The 15,141-nt window shown below is 40.1% G+C and overlaps 1 protein-coding gene, 1 long non-coding RNA gene, 3 other non-coding genes and 2 pseudogenes across 5 annotated transcripts; 6 read left to right on the top strand and 1 right to left on the bottom strand.

Moving 5' to 3' along the window:
* Positions 1-7,976: 7,976 nt before the first annotated feature.
* On the bottom strand, positions 7,977-9,090 carry LOC137769679 (uncharacterized). Its single transcript, XR_011075039.1, has 2 exons — positions 9,009-9,090; positions 7,977-8,309 (listed from the first exon to the last, which is right to left on the bottom strand). It is a non-coding gene; the product is annotated as an uncharacterized lncRNA (long non-coding RNA).
* Positions 9,091-9,473: 383 nt separating this feature from the next.
* The window catches only part of LOC137769224 (small ribosomal subunit protein eS12-like), a 41,138-nt pseudogene continuing 35,470 nt past the window's right edge, over positions 9,474-15,141 (top strand).
* On the top strand, positions 9,659-12,281 carry LOC137769223 (small ribosomal subunit protein eS12). The gene is made up of 6 exons (XM_068550964.1): positions 9,659-9,710; positions 9,841-9,891; positions 10,068-10,184; positions 11,125-11,227; positions 11,678-11,779; positions 12,188-12,281. Exons 2-6 carry the CDS (start codon positions 9,878-9,880, stop codon positions 12,248-12,250), a joined length of 399 nt encoding a protein of 132 aa, XP_068407065.1. The 5' UTR covers positions 9,659-9,710; positions 9,841-9,877; the 3' UTR covers positions 12,251-12,281.
* LOC137769767 (small nucleolar RNA SNORD101) lies at positions 10,409-10,481 on the top strand. The gene has a single exon (XR_011075079.1). It is a non-coding gene; the product is annotated as a small nucleolar RNA SNORD101 (small nucleolar RNA).
* Positions 11,519-11,595, top strand: LOC137769723 (small nucleolar RNA SNORD100). Its single transcript, XR_011075045.1, has one exon. It is a non-coding gene; the product is annotated as a small nucleolar RNA SNORD100 (small nucleolar RNA).
* On the top strand, positions 11,935-12,064 carry LOC137769774 (small nucleolar RNA SNORA33). Its single transcript, XR_011075085.1, has one exon. It is a non-coding gene; the product is annotated as a small nucleolar RNA SNORA33 (small nucleolar RNA).
* Positions 12,285-15,141, top strand: part of LOC137769222 (small ribosomal subunit protein uS2 pseudogene) — a 30,090-nt pseudogene continuing 27,233 nt past the window's right edge.

The following is a 15,141-nucleotide window of genomic DNA, read 5'->3' as shown; positions in this document are numbered from 1 at the left end:
AGCTAATCAATGAATTTGGTAAAGTTGCAGGATACAAAATTAATGGACAGATATCTCTTACATTCCTATACACTAATAATGAAAAATCTCAAAGAGAAATTAAGGAAACACTCCAATTTACCACTGCAACAAAAAGAATAAAATACCTAGGAATAAACTTACCTAGGGAGACAAAAGACCTGTATGCAGAAAACTATAAGACACTGATGAAAGAAATTAAAGATGATACAAACAGATGGAGAGATATACCATGTTCTTGAACTGGAAGAATCAATATTGTGAAAATGACTATACTACCCAAAGCAATCTACAGATTCAGTGCAGTCCCTATCAAATTACCAATGGCATTTTTTACAGAACTAGAACAAAAAAATCTTAAAATTTGTATAGAGACACAAAAGACCCCGAATAGCCAAAGCAGACTTGAGGGAAAAAAGCAGAGCTGGAGGAATCAGACTCCCTGACTTCAGACTACACTACAAAGCTACAGTAATCACGACAATATGGTACTGGCACAAAAACAGAAATATAGATCAATGGAAGAGGATAGAAAGCCCAGAGATAAACCCACGCACCTATGTTCAAGTAATCTATGACAAAGGAGGCAAGGATATACAATGGAGAAAAGACAGTCTCTTCAATAAGTGGTGCTGGGAAAACTGGAAGCTACATGTAAAAGAATAAAATTAGAACATTCCCTAACACCATACACAAAAATAAACTCAAAGTGGATTAGAGACCTAAATGTAACACCGGACACTATAAAACTCTTAGAGGAAAATATAGGAAGAACACTCTTTGACATAAATCACAGCAAAATCTTTTTTGATCCACCTCCTAGAGTAATGGAAATAGAAACAAAAATAAACAAATGGGACCTAACGAAACTTAAAAGCTTTTGCAAAGCAAAGGAAATTACAAACAAGATGAAAAGAGAACCCTCAAAATGGGAGAAAATATTTGCAAACGAATCGACAGACAAAGGATTAACCTCCAAAATATATAAACAGCTCATGGAGCTCAATATTTAAAAAACCAACAACCCAATCAAAAAATGGGCAGAAGACCTAAATAGACATTTCTCCAAAGAAGACATACAGATGGCCAAGAAGCACATGAAAAGCTGCTCAACATCACTAATTATTAGAGAAATGCAAATCAAAACTACAATGAGGTATCACCTCACACCACTTAGAATGGGCATCATCAGAAAATCTACAAACAACAAATGCTGGAGAGGGTGTGGAGAAAAGGAACCCCTCTTGCACTGTTGGTGGGAATGTAAATTGATGCAGCCACTATGGAGAACAGTATGGAGCTTCCTTAGAAAACTAAAAACAGAATTACCATATGACCCAGCAATCCCACTACTTGGCATATACCCTGAGAAAACCATAATTCAAAAAGACACATGCACCCCAATGTTCATTGCAGCACTATTTACAATAGCCAGGACATGGAAGCAACCTAAATGCCCATCAACAGATGAATGGATAAAGAAGATGTGGTACATATATACAATGGAATATTACTCAGCCATAAAAAGGAACGAAATTGTGTCACTTGTAGAGACGTGGATGGATCTAGAGACTGTCATACAGAATGAAGTAAGTCAGAAAGAGAAAAACAAATATTGTATATTAACACATATATGTGGAATCTAGAAAAATGGTAAAGATGAACTGGTTTGCAGGGCAGAAATAGAGACACAGATGTAGAGAACAAACATATGGACACCAAGGGGGGAAAGTGGTGGGATGAATTGGGAGATTGGGATTGACATATACACACTAATATGTATAAAATAGATAACTAATAAGAACCTGCTGTATAAAAAAATAAATTAAATTAAATTTAAAAATTGCATCTCTTCCAAAAAAAAAAAGGGAAATTCCTGGCCATCTGCTTTCACTCTTAAGGGCATGGGTTCAATCTTCAATCCCTAGTCGGGGAACTAGGATCTCAGAAGCCTTGCGGCCAAATAAATAAATATGCATCTCTTATAGACAGAATATAGTTGATGTTTTAAAAATCCATTCTAACGATCTCTGTCTTTTAATTTGACCAGATAGTCTATTTACATTTAAGGTGAGTATTGACATGGTTGGATTTAAGTCTACTGTTTTATTGTTTTATATCTTCCCATTTGTTTTTTTTTATTAATTTCTTCTTTCTTATCTTCTTTTTATTTAATTGAAAACAAGTTTTGGAATTACATTTTAATTTATCTGTTGTGTTTTTAGGTATGTCTCTTTGAATTATATTTTAGTGGTTGCTTAGGGTTTACAAAACACATTCCTAACGTTTCTGATCTATTTTGAGTTAATATTGTAGCACTTCATGCAAAACATAAGAACCTTACCCCCATATAGGTCCACTTATGCAGCGCCAGCTTCTAATCATTTATGTTCTAGTTTTCATAAGCATTATATCTAGAAATGATATAAGTCCATAATAAAATGTTGTAATTTTTGCTTTAAATAGTTACATGTATTTTTAATTAATAAGAAAAAATAATGTATCATGAATGATACATGGCAGAGACTCTGGATTCTCTTGTATTCTTTCAAAGAATATTGATTTTTTTTTCTTTTTTAATTTCAGAAGAGTTAATCAACCTTGACTCAAACTTTATAATCTGTTTCTCCAGTGATGGGAAGCAGCTGAAATCTCTGTGCATTTTCTTTAGCCTTAATTGTGTTGCTTTGAGTGTACCCCATGCATGTCTAGCTCAGAGCCAGTTAGAGATTTAGCTGGGTCTATACACAGAATATCCGTCTGCCCCTCTCTGGCTCTCTCCTTTCTGGGATTTCCCCCATGCCCTCCATTTTCAGCAGCTGCGGTTGCTCTAAACTCTGTCCTCTGGTTTTCAGGGCAGTAAAACTGAGGACCTCTGACTATTAGTTGTTCCATGTGGCACTGACTGGGGGCTCTCCTCATACTAGAAGCCATAAAAATGGGAATTCAGCCAGTGCCATTCCTTTTCCCAAGGGTCAATCTCCACCCCCGCCCTCCAGTTCTGTCTGCTTTTGGTCATTCTCCAGTATCTTCAGGTAGCTGTTTCTAAAATGTTTAGGCTTACATTTATTATCTGCAAGAGGGTTAGTCTTGCAGAACCACTAGTAATTAATATTTATTGTATTTTATTAAACTAATTATCTGTGACGGACTGGGTGAAAAATCTTCATTTAGTCAAACAGTCAGATAGTTTGAGAAGCACTAACTTAAGAGATTTTGTAAAAGTTCCTGTAACCAAGATCCCTGGAACTATCCTGTTTCTACCATTCCGTGAGCCTGATTGCTCAGCAAACACTTTTATTTCCTGAGCCACTTCTTTTTTTTGTTTAATGTTGACCATGGGTTATTCTGTTCCATACATAAGGACAATAATTGATACAATATTATCTAAGTTTTCTATAATGAACATGCTTACTTGTCCTAATATAAAAAAGCAACAGCTGGGACTTCCCTGGTGTCCAGTGGTTAAGACTCTGCGCTTCCAATGCAGGCGACGTGGGTTCAATCCCTGGTCAGGGAACTAAGATCCCCATGACGTGCTCATGGCCAAAAAAAAAAAAAAAAAAGGAACAGCCGTACTTACAAATAAAGAAATCACCTATAATCTGGAGACACAGGAGGGAAGCTGGTATCAGCTACAGCTCAGTGTCTTGTGGCTGAAGTCATATGATATCCGAAAATGACTATGGCAGACCACACAGATGTTCAACGTTTACTAAAAGTTAAAATTATTGTTTCAAAGTGATGACACAGAATGTCCAAACCAAAAGAGTGTTTAAAAGCATCTCATTCAATTCTCTACTTCATTTTACAGATGAAGCACTTGAGAGGCAGAGACTAGAAGTGTTCTGACCAGAACTACAGAGTCAGAAAACGGTAGAGAAGTGATTATGGAACTAGGACTTTTTTTTTTTTTTCTTTAATATAGCTCTAGTTTTAAGCACAGCAGTGGTCCTGGCTTCATTCCAATGATTCTGCAATAAGAACTGCAATTGTCAAACACACGTTAGAGCATAAGGACCCATTTTTCAAAAAAAAGTTACACAGATAACAGCAGAGCTGGTCTACAGGAAGTAGCGCTGGGACCTGGAATCCTGCACACCCAGGTCCTCCTTGTGCCCCAAGGGAATAAATTTAATGTTAATTTGGGGTTCACTCTATTAGCACTATTTACTTCATTTATAAATTGCCTGTGTTGTTGGTTTATAATTAGTTTATTCATAAGCTTTAAGTATTGCCTCTAATTATCTTCCTGGGTACGTTTCGTTCCTACACATCCTGAATCAGCCCTGTAGGGAGCAGCTGTGGTGCCCAGAGAGCTCTGTGTAGCATCTGGTAGCAAGAAAAACAAGGGCTGAGGAAACAATCTTAGTAATACTTAAGAACACTTAGGTGAGAATTACACAAAAACCTCAAAATATATAGGCTTCATACTTGGCAATACAATAAATTAGCCCCACTGTCCCGCACAGCCTTTTTTTTTTTTCCTTTAATAAACTGGGTTTTCAATGGAAGGCTTTAAATATTAATTTTCCAAACTACTACTTACAGCCTTTATTAATCTATTCCACTCTTATTCGTCTACTTTATTTATTTTTTATTCTCTTCCCTCTCACCAACTTTCTCCTTCTCCTTTGATTCATCCCTTGATATAATAGGATTCTATTTTCTTTGGCCCAAACCCTTTTTCAGCTACAACTATTTTTCTTCACTATGTTTAAAACCATATGCTACATAAGCCAAGGCTAGACCTATGTGTTCTGGAGCTGCAGCAGGATAATATTTTTGAGTTTTCTCATGTTTCTTAACTTCCATTTCCATCCATTATATTTATTTCTACCCCCAAAGGTAGGAACATTTTAAAAGTTTTCAAATTAAAAGTGGTTTCCTGGGATGCCCAAAGCCTCCAACTAACTCAAAAAAGGCATTCATTTATGACAATAGTTGCCAACATGGCTTTTTTGTTGGTGTGCTGACTACCCAGATGCTTAATCTTATTTCATTCCGTGAATTCATTCAGTACATGTTGGTTTAATGACTCCAATATGTAAGTCACTGTACTAAATGCTAGATGCTTTAGGACAGGAGGAAGGTAATATTAAGAACATTTCCATATATTCTCATGTGAAGTTCTTTATAAGGTAAGTAACTACTTAACAGGCACAGTGGCAAACACTTTCAACAACTCTCTTTTTACTCCTCACGATAGTCTAGTATTATCACTTTACTGACTCGGAAAAATAAGTCATTTGCCAAAGGCCACAGAGAGAGCTGGAATTGGAACTCAGCTCAGCTGGACCCCACCACTCCATGATATAAAATCTATCATGTGTACTGGTTTAGCTTCTGTTCCCAGTGTTGGTCTTTCTTTCTTTCTTTTTTTTAAAGTTAGTTTTTATTGGAGTATAGTTGCTTTACAATGTTGTGTTAGTTTCTACTGTACAGCAAAATGAATCAGCTGTACATATACATCTCTCCCCTCTTTTTTGGATTTCCTTCCCATTTAGGTCACCACAGTGCATTAAGTAGAGTTCCCTGTGTTATACAGTATGTTCTCGTTAGTTATCTATTTTATACATAATATCAATAGTGTATGTATGTCAATCCCAATCTCCCAATTCCTCCCACCCTCCTCTTCCCCCTTGGTATCCATACATTTGTCCTCTATATCTATGTCTCTATTTCTGCTTTACAAATAAGTTCATCTATAACATTTTTCTAGATTCCACATATATGCATTAATATACGGTATTTGTTTTTCTCTTTCTGACTTACTCCACTCTGTTTGACACTGAGTCCATCCACATCTCTACAAATGACCCAATCTCATCCCTTTTTATGGCTGAGTAATATTCCATTGTATATATGTACCACATCTTCTTTATCCATTCCTCTGTTGATGGACATTAGGTTGCTTCCATGTCCTGGCTATTGTGAATAGTGCTGCAGTGAACATTGGGGTGCATGTGTCTTTTTGAATTATGGTTTTCTCAGAGTATATGCCAAGTAGTGGGATTGCTGGGTCATATGGTAGTTCTGTTTTTAGTTTTTTAAGGAACCTCCATACTGTTTTCCATAGTGCCAGCTCTGCTCTTTCAAGTAAGCTTTTTGCAGTTCAACTCAAAGATCTTTCCTATCATTTAATCTGTTCTACATCCCCTTCTTTTTTGACATCTGTCATGGGTTGAATTGTGTCCCCCCAAAATACAAAGCTTAAAGTCCCAACCTCAGCACCCCATATCAAGACCTTATTTGGAAATAGAATTGTTCTAGATGTAATTAATTAAGATGAGGCCATACTGGCATAGGGTGAGCCCCTAATCTAGTATAATGGTATCCTTATAAAAAGGAAAAAATTTGGACACAGAGACAGATATGTACACAGGGAGAACATCATGTTAAGATTGGAGTTATACTGCCACAAGCCAAGGAACACCAAGTTTGCCGGCAAACCTCAGAAAATAAAGAGGAAGGCACAGAACAGATGCCCCCTCACGGCCTTAGAAGTAACCAACGCTGCACATACCTTAATTTCAAACTTCCTGCCTTCAAAACTGTGAGAGGATAACTTTGTTGTTTACACTACCAGTTTGTGATACTTTGTTAGGGCAGCCCTAGCTAACTAATACATCTACACTTAGATGATTCAGAAACCCAAATTTCTACTGTTCTTTCTTTTTCTAACACTCCAATATTCCCTTTCTCCAATTACTTGACTTTTTAGCACAATAAGGTGGAACCAGTCATACCGTTGCCAAATGTGAGGTGCAAAGAGTTATCTTTGAATTCTATGATCTCCCTCCCACATTTGGGCAATCATCCAAATGGCTGAAGGGTTAGAAGCATGAGCTTTGACGTCAATTGGGCTCAAATATCAGTTTCCACACTTACTATCTGTGTGATCTTGGGCAACTCTCTAAGTCTGAGTTTCTTTCCCTGTTAAAGGGGGCTAACACCACCACTACCACATGGAATTTTAATGATTAAGGGAGAAAATACATGATAATAGTTTAGCACATAAACTGGCATGTAGAAAGTACTAAACAAAATTACTTATTATTATCATTATTGTTTCTAAAACAAACTTTAGAATTTATTTTTCATGTGTATTTCAGACACACATTTGTGTACATTATGTTAAGTATTATGATCTGCTGGTATGAGAGTGACTCTACCTATTATGTTCTATTTGGTTTGTCTTTCACCTTTGGCAATATCTAAAATTGAGAGGGCGTGACCTTAAAATAGTGAACTAGGAGAATCTATATTAGAGAATCCTTGAATCACTAGTGTGCCCTTTAACTTTATCCCTGAGATTAGAACCAGTTATATAACTAGGACATCAAAACAAAAATGCAGCTCCAGTTCTAAGAAGGGAGGTTTCAAACTGATAGAAAAAGCATTTATTAAGGTGAAATATTAAGGCCCATGATACCTGAGTCTAAAAGGTATTTAATCATTTTTCCCCTATATAAATACGTTGTTTGGCAATGATTATTTTCCCATGTCTTTACCAAATTCCATGCCTCCTCCCTAAGATTTTTTTTGGGGGGTGGGTGGGTTAGAAATCTACTAATATGCTTAGCATATTAACTTTGATTAACTTCAGATGAAAAATCTGCTGAAACACTATCACATTTCCTTGCAAAAATACAAACGTGTTAAGGTAAAAAAGACAAGGAGGCATCCATGCCTTTGGCCTTACCCTTTCCTTCACTTAGAATAATTTCTTTCCTTCTACCCTTCCTGTTTGAAATCCTTTCTTTCTCTTTTTTCTGTTTCTTTCTTTTTTTTTAGACAGTTTCAAACGCTGCCACAGCCTAAAGGCCTTCTCTTACTTTCCCACTTTGTACGTCCCCTGAGGCCTTTAGGTGTTCTCATCTTTGGCTCAAATCTTAATCCCACCACAAACACGAGAGCAGCAGAAATAAACATTCTCATCTTTATAAACTCTGCAGTATTTTTTTTTTAATTTATTTATTTATTATCTTCGGCCGCGTTGGGTCTTTGTTGCTGCGCATGGGCTTTCTCTAGTTGCGGCAAGCGGGGACTACTCTTTGTTGCGGTGCGCGGGCTTCTCATTGTGGTGGCTTCTCTTGCTGTGGAGCATGGGGTCTAGGTGCCTGGGCTTCATTAGTTGTGGCGCGCGGGCTTCAGTAGTCATGCGGGCTCTAGAGCACAGGCTCAGTAGTTGTGGCGCACGGGCTTAGTTGCTCTGCGGCATCTTCCCGGACCAGGGCTTGAACCCGTGTTCCCTGCATTGGCAGGCGGACTCTTAACCACTGCGCCACCTGCAGTATTTTTTTTTTTTTTTAAAGCAAAAGTTCAATAGTTAAATGAAAAAGTAAAGTGAACAACTTTTTAGGATGAGTCACGGATGGAAAGAAGCAGTTTCAACACTTTTAAAATGAAAACTTAAAAGTTAAAAATGAACGATATTAATTAATTAAAATTCCAGTATATCACTATTCTGGCTAACTCTACCTCACACTCTTACCACGTTACTCATTTTTGCTTTCTTCACAGCACTCAAGAATCTAACGTTATCTGTTTGCTTTTGGCTGTTCACTGTATGCACAGTGCTGGCACCTATGAACTGCTTAATTGCTGTCTTGGCGACTTGTCAGAAGAGGAAGTCAAAACGCTAGAAAAAGGACGGTACTGATTACATTCGGCTGTATTTCATGTATTTGCGTTGGAAGTGCTGGGAGGGGAATGGCCAATCAATGCAAAATTCAGAATGCTGCTTCCCGGGAAAATCAGAGTTAAAACTGACTTCTCAGGTTGCACTCCTAACTCCGTCAGTCCTGGAAGGCGAAATTAATGCCGGATTTCTCAAAGACTACGTTTTCATCTCTATATTTCCAGACCCTGTCCCTACGTATGGTACATTGCAGGTGTTTCAATGCACCTGTTAAATCCCGATTTGGACGGGGTTACGAATCCAGGGGACAATTTAGTGTTAAAAAAGAAAAAGAAAACAAACAAACCTTCTTTTAGAACTAACTATATTAGGAAACCATAACCAACCACCGGGCGGGCCAGAGGTTACACTTAACTAACAGTCGCCGGGAAAGTGGAATTTGCAATGCGCTCAGAAGTAGCGAGCTTTCGTTTCATGAAAACAGAGAGTCGCGCGCGCGGGCGAAGATCACCCACAGAATGAAAAATTCATGAACATTCAGAATGACTTAAAAGTGAAGGGAGAGAGTGTGCAGCTCAGGGAGGCCCAGTTAGTGGGGTCGACAGGAAATTACAATTATAGTGTCAGAAAGGGTTAAAACTGGTGTTCCGACAGAACCTGGGCTCCGCGGGCCTTACAAGATCGCGCAGACAGAAAAGCTTGGCCCTTCTCGCGCTCCGTAGGACGAGTTGTCTGGGCCTCCGCGGGCCGCGCCCCCGGCGGGGAATGACGTTGGTAGGCTGCCCGCGTTAGTGCCTGTTGTGCGGTCCAATGACCGCCGAACAGAGTCATGCCCGGTCCTGCTAGAAGGCTAGCAGGACCCCTGTCTCAGAACCGCCTCAATCCGGAAACAGAAATTCTCGAGGCCCGGCACTGCCAGAGCCAGCTCTAGCACAGAAGGGAGTGCACATGCGCCTCGGGGTCCTAGGAAACCCTTAAATACCGTCTTGGGAGTACGTTCGGCCTCTTTCCCTGCCGCCGCGGAGCCGCGCGGAGGCGGAGGCGCGGGGTGAGTGAAGGAAAGGCAGGGTGGTGGTTACGGAACGTGGCTCGCTGTTTTTCGCCTGGGATTGGCGATGAGTATCTGTGCCTAAATTGAATCTTTTTATTCACCAGTTTTTTTGCTTTTTATTTTGTAGTGCACTCAAGATTCGGCTCCACCCGTAACCCACCGCCATGGCCGAGGAAGGGTGAGCCCAGGGCCCGGGGTGGTGGTGCGGCCCAGGCGTGGGCTTCGAGCCGGCAGTGCGGGCTCTGGGTCGGCCGTGGCGCCTTAAGCGCGTCTGACCTACCTCGCTGATGACTGTCAAGTGCAAGGCGTTAGATGGTGTGCGGGAACTTAATAGTTTAATTCTTTGTGTTTCAGCATTGCTGCTGGAGGTGTAATGGACGTTAATACTGCTCTGCAAGAGGTGCTGAAGACCGCCCTCATCCACGATGGCCTAGCACGTGGAATTCGCGAAGCTGCCAAAGCCTTAGACAAGTACGTGTATCTGTCTCAATACGGTGGGGTGTTGGAACCGGAACAAAACTGCAGCCGAGGGAAGAAAGCGTGAAGTTCATGGTGTTAGCACAGAGGTTCTGAATGGCATCCGTTCTACAGGAAACCTAGGAAAAGGTATCAGAACTCAGATCTCTAATGGCCCACTTAAAGTGTGTGGGTTTGGAATGGGGATGAGCACTTGATTCCTAAAGTAAAACTACAGTGTTTGAATGATGACTTAAATTGTCGGATACCCCTTCACTCCTTTTATGAGTGAAAAATAACAGTCTGACAAACCTGTAGCTTTTGGGCCTAACTTCACTGTTATTTAGGGGATAGGTGGGAACCTTTGTTTAGCACTTTGCAAATTAAAACCGTTATATTAATGTGGCAGAAACATCTGGTTTTGGTATGAACTTTGTACAGTAGTTCTGGAGATCAGTGTGGATGTGGGATAATTGTAAATTTACTCAGGTCTCTGGGTGGGTAACATTGGCAAAACAACTGTTAACTATTAGAGCTGAACTTAAATGTCATGAAAGGGTTACTAAGTTAGGTAAATTTAAGTGTATTCAATTTGTAGGTTGGCCAGTTGAATCCAGTGAGAACAGCACTTGTTGGAAAGTTCCTGGTACGAGTCTACTATTTGTACCTTGAAAATACCCTGCAATATTAAGGGTCTGGGCTAGTAACAGGTAACAACTTAGTAAACTAGTTCCTATATATAAAACTTGAAGTTTTAAGAGTTACTGAAGACGGGGTGATTCTGTAGATGAAGTTAAGGAATATATGCTCGGTGGTAGCTACATCAAACTAAAGATGTGTTCTTCAGTGGCTGCTTATGTTTTGCCAGTGTAGCCAGTGCAAAGATAACTCTTCTAAAGCACAGTAGTGGATTTAGATGTGAATTTTAGCGTCTGCTGTTCGATTTGCATTTCAGGCGCCAAGCCCATCTCTGCGTGCTTGCATCCAACTGTGATGAGCCAATGTATGTCAAGCTGGTGGAGGCCCTTTGTGCTGAGCACCAGATCAACCTGATTAAGGTAAGTTTCTCATTGAATTTGGTTTTTTGAAAGGCAAATTAGCTTAATGGAAATTGGGCCAGTTAGGGACATGTGTCCACATAAATGCTATCCATAATGATTTTTGTCATACCAGAGCAAATTTTGTAACGAGCTCTTTGTTTTCTGCAGGTGTGAAAAGCGTCACAAACTTGGCATTCTTGGCTATGTTAAAGCTAGTTCTAGAAACATTTTTATTCCTGCAGAATTAAATGCTAATTTTATGTTGATACAGAACAAAACATAGGTAGGGTGTTGATAGGGGGTCTTGGTGCTGTGTATGATGACAACTGGCTCCCTCTACTGAACTGATATGAGGAAACTGCCATGTCACCCTCTCTGACTACAGCTGCCTTTCATATAATGTACTGTGTTATCAATAGCATGAAAGCCTTGGAGTGTGGTGATCTTTGTTTTTATTCCCCCTGATAGGTTGATGACAACAAGAAACTAGGGGAATGGGTAGGCCTCTGTAAAATTGACAGAGAGGGAAAACCCCGTAAAGTGGTTGGCTGCAGCTGTGTGGTGGTCAAGGTAAGTCGGTACCTGTGTGCGGGGTGAAGCTGCGCTGGGTAGACGCGCTTCACTGTGAGTTACGTCAAGAATCTCTTCGAAGCAAAAAACGCGTAATCTTCAACAGACTTAGAAAAAGCCTTCTGCCTTGCAGGAAAGGGAAATAAGCCATAATTAAGCCAGACAATGAATCTGCTTACCTGAATGTGTTTCTGCAGAAATTTAGAAAATGCTGGCAAGAGGAAAGCCATGTTACGAGCCTTATAGACATTGAAGTCCTTAAGGTCCCTGAAAATGGCTATAAGACATTTTAATGGTGGGAAGCATTTTCACGAGCTGTGCTGATTTTTTTAAAAGCTATATTATAACTAGTGCTAACAACTTAGTGGAGTTTCTCAATTTTAGTAAAATCGCATATGTTTTTTTTAGGACTATGGCAAAGAGTCTCAGGCCAAGGATGTCATCGAGGAGTACTTCAAATGCAAGAAATGATCAAATAAAAAAACTGGGCTCTTGTTCCTCATCTCTGGTTTTTTATTTGGGGCAGTAAAGTAAGGTCCCTGTTAATGAAGAACAAAAGATACTCATTGAAAAATAACTGGAAGCATGCTATCTGTCACCTGGTTCTAAGTGAAAGCCTATTCTCCCAACCAGTAAGTAACTTCAGTGTTGGCAAATAGAAGAGCCCAAGTAAAGATAGGCTTACAGTGAGGTATATGGTGACCGGGTTTCTTGGGTGTGGACATTTATCAGGACTATGACGAGGCGATCCTAGAACCTAGAGAAATGGGTTGAGGCTAGTCAAGTGTGGGTGTCAATAATTTAAAATCCTAAAGCTGGATTGGATTTAGGCTGTGGGACACTAGAAGGTACATGAAATCCAGGTGCGCTTATGCACATGCCCATTAGGGAAGGTCAGAGTGTCTTATTTACCTAAATATTAGGCACAGAAACAAGATGTGCTTCTGTGTATTTCTAGTCCCTCTAGAAACTCAGTAGGGAGAAGTAATGGTGACCCATGTTCTTCAAGCCTGGATCAAGTTGGGTTTGTTTGTATGAGTACGAAATGTTGAGCCAGTTAGGACTAATGGAAGTCTTAAAATTGGAATCCCTCGTAAATTGCCAACTGGGGTACTTTGAGTTTCTCTGCCCTGGTTTGCCTGTCTTACTATACAGTTACAGGGCACATGTGAAGGGAAAATGAATTTAGTTTGCTTTTAATTGTGATTTCTTTATATCATTGTCTACTTAACATTTTGAGTCCCTATGCTGTATTTGGTGCTGTTTGAGTCTGTTGATGCAGTGGAAAAACCGTATTTTTGTTTGATCCTTTATGGGAAATTGTGTAATTCAGGCTAGGGAAAACTGTTGGATTACAGCAAAGTGCATTTTCATATTCACCCCTTTTTGAAATTAGTGCTGGGAATACTTGGTGAAGCTAATCTGTTTGCTGAATGTTACCTCTGATTTGGGATTACATCAGCATTGGTTTTTCGCGATTTCCATATCTGCTGTCAGCTGAGCTACAAAACACACTTAAAGGAATATTCTACTCTTGACCCTATTTTACTGTAAGTACTACCTGGCTGAGTCCATTGTTGAAAATTCACTTTTAGTGTGTTTTCTGGCTTCTGTCTGCTAGAATGTTATGGTCACCAAGACACTTACGGTCAAACTAGCTTCTTAATGACCTTTTTCTTTTGACCTCTTCCTGACTTTTTAGAAAAATTTATTTGTGGTCTACTTTGGCCTTTGCCACGCCGTCCCTCAGTCCCTTGTTTCTCCCTCTGCCCACCCCTTCTATTGTCATAGTTTCAGAGTTCAGGCTGGTCCTACTTACTTCTCTAAGGCCAGCCTGGGACAGTTTCCACTTTGTTTGTCTTTGATCAGCGCTACACTAATGGTGCGCACTAGACAGCACCCCGTGGAAACCTTCAAGTTTTGTGTGCCTCAAAGTGAATTTTATCTTCCCCTTAAGGTCAGTGCTTTTTGTGAGAGGAAGGGGAAGAGCTATTGACCTGCTAATGTATGCCAAGCTCTGCACCAAGTGTTAACATTTTTTTGTGTTACTTCTGTCGATTTCCCAAGCCAGAGCCCTCAGATGTCCTTTGCTCCTACCTCTGCCTTTTATAGCCTGTAGACTCCAGGTGGCAGTGGCCCCATTTTTTCATCCACACTGCTCAGTTGCAGTGAAGTGATTATCCTTTTCTTCATGACTGAATCTATTAGCTCTTTCTGCCTTTGCCTGAAGTACCTTTCTTTTTTGTCTACCTGGCAGTCTTCAAAACCCAGCTCAAAGGAACATAGCTTTAGCCTTGAAGTTGTGACTTGTCTATAGCTTCTATGGGATTCATGAGGGAGCCCATCCATGCAGAGGTGCCAGGGCAGAAGCAGATGTCTTCATTCTCTTACTGGGGAAAATAATAGTTTGAGGGCATCCCTCATGAGACTCCCCTTTCACTGGGTTGCAAGAAAACCTCCAAGCCAAATCCATTTTCTTTGTTCTTAACTCTTACACGTTAAAATTTTTGTCTGGTCCTGATTTTATTAAAATTTCTATTATATGTAGTTTTGGTAAACCACTTTAAATTCTTTTAAAAATAATCGGGGCATCCATAGAAAAATTGTATGTAAAAAGGCTATATTAGGTTGGTGTCCATTAAAAACAAGAATTTGTCCATCTTAAACTGGATTGTTGAGGCAATGAAAACATAGGCAGAGGTGTTATAAACCCTAGAAATGTGGAAACATCTGTCTTACTGGAGACTAATCTAGCCCTTAAAATGGAGCTTGAATTTTTTTTTTCTGTATAGATGAGAGTACAAAAAGTTGGGCTCAAGGAATATGTTAAGCACGAGCAAGCTTTGCGTCTTTCTGCCCTCTTCATAGATAGAGGAGGAAGAAGAGGATATTTAACCAAGGAGGGGAAGTAAGATCACAGCCTTCATTCCAGGCTGAGGGTGGGGCAGGGTGATGGCTCAGTGGGGTAGGGCATTGTCCTCCCAGCTAGGGTCCTCATAAAGCTCAATCCACAAGGCAATACGGAATTTGCAGGAGTAATTTCTAGCAGGAGCAATGGAGGCATCATGGCTGGGCTAGGCAGGTGCCCAAGAGATGCCACCAGGCTTCCCCAGCCTCCCAGAGAGAAACTGTTGGATGAAGTCTTGACTCATTGCCGGTGGCCAGGTGCTGGGGGCAGAGGGGTGGTCACAGTCAAAATTGAAGATTAATTGTACAGAGGGTGATCAGGTATTTAGGGCTTGGGCTACATAAATATTAACACATCAGTGTTCAGAAGGCTTGGTGGTACTGGTGCTCCCCAGGCAAAAATCAGTCCTTTTTACAAAACAGTGGCTTACACTTCAAATGGCATAAGCACACCT

The sequence above is a fragment of the Eschrichtius robustus genome, chromosome 9 (assembly GCF_028021215.1).
Source record: "Eschrichtius robustus isolate mEscRob2 chromosome 9, mEscRob2.pri, whole genome shotgun sequence".
Classification (NCBI taxonomy): Eukaryota; Metazoa; Chordata; class Mammalia; order Artiodactyla; family Eschrichtiidae; genus Eschrichtius; species Eschrichtius robustus.
The sequence above is the reverse complement of the archived record's forward strand: the minus strand, read 5'-3'. Positions and strand labels throughout refer to the sequence as shown.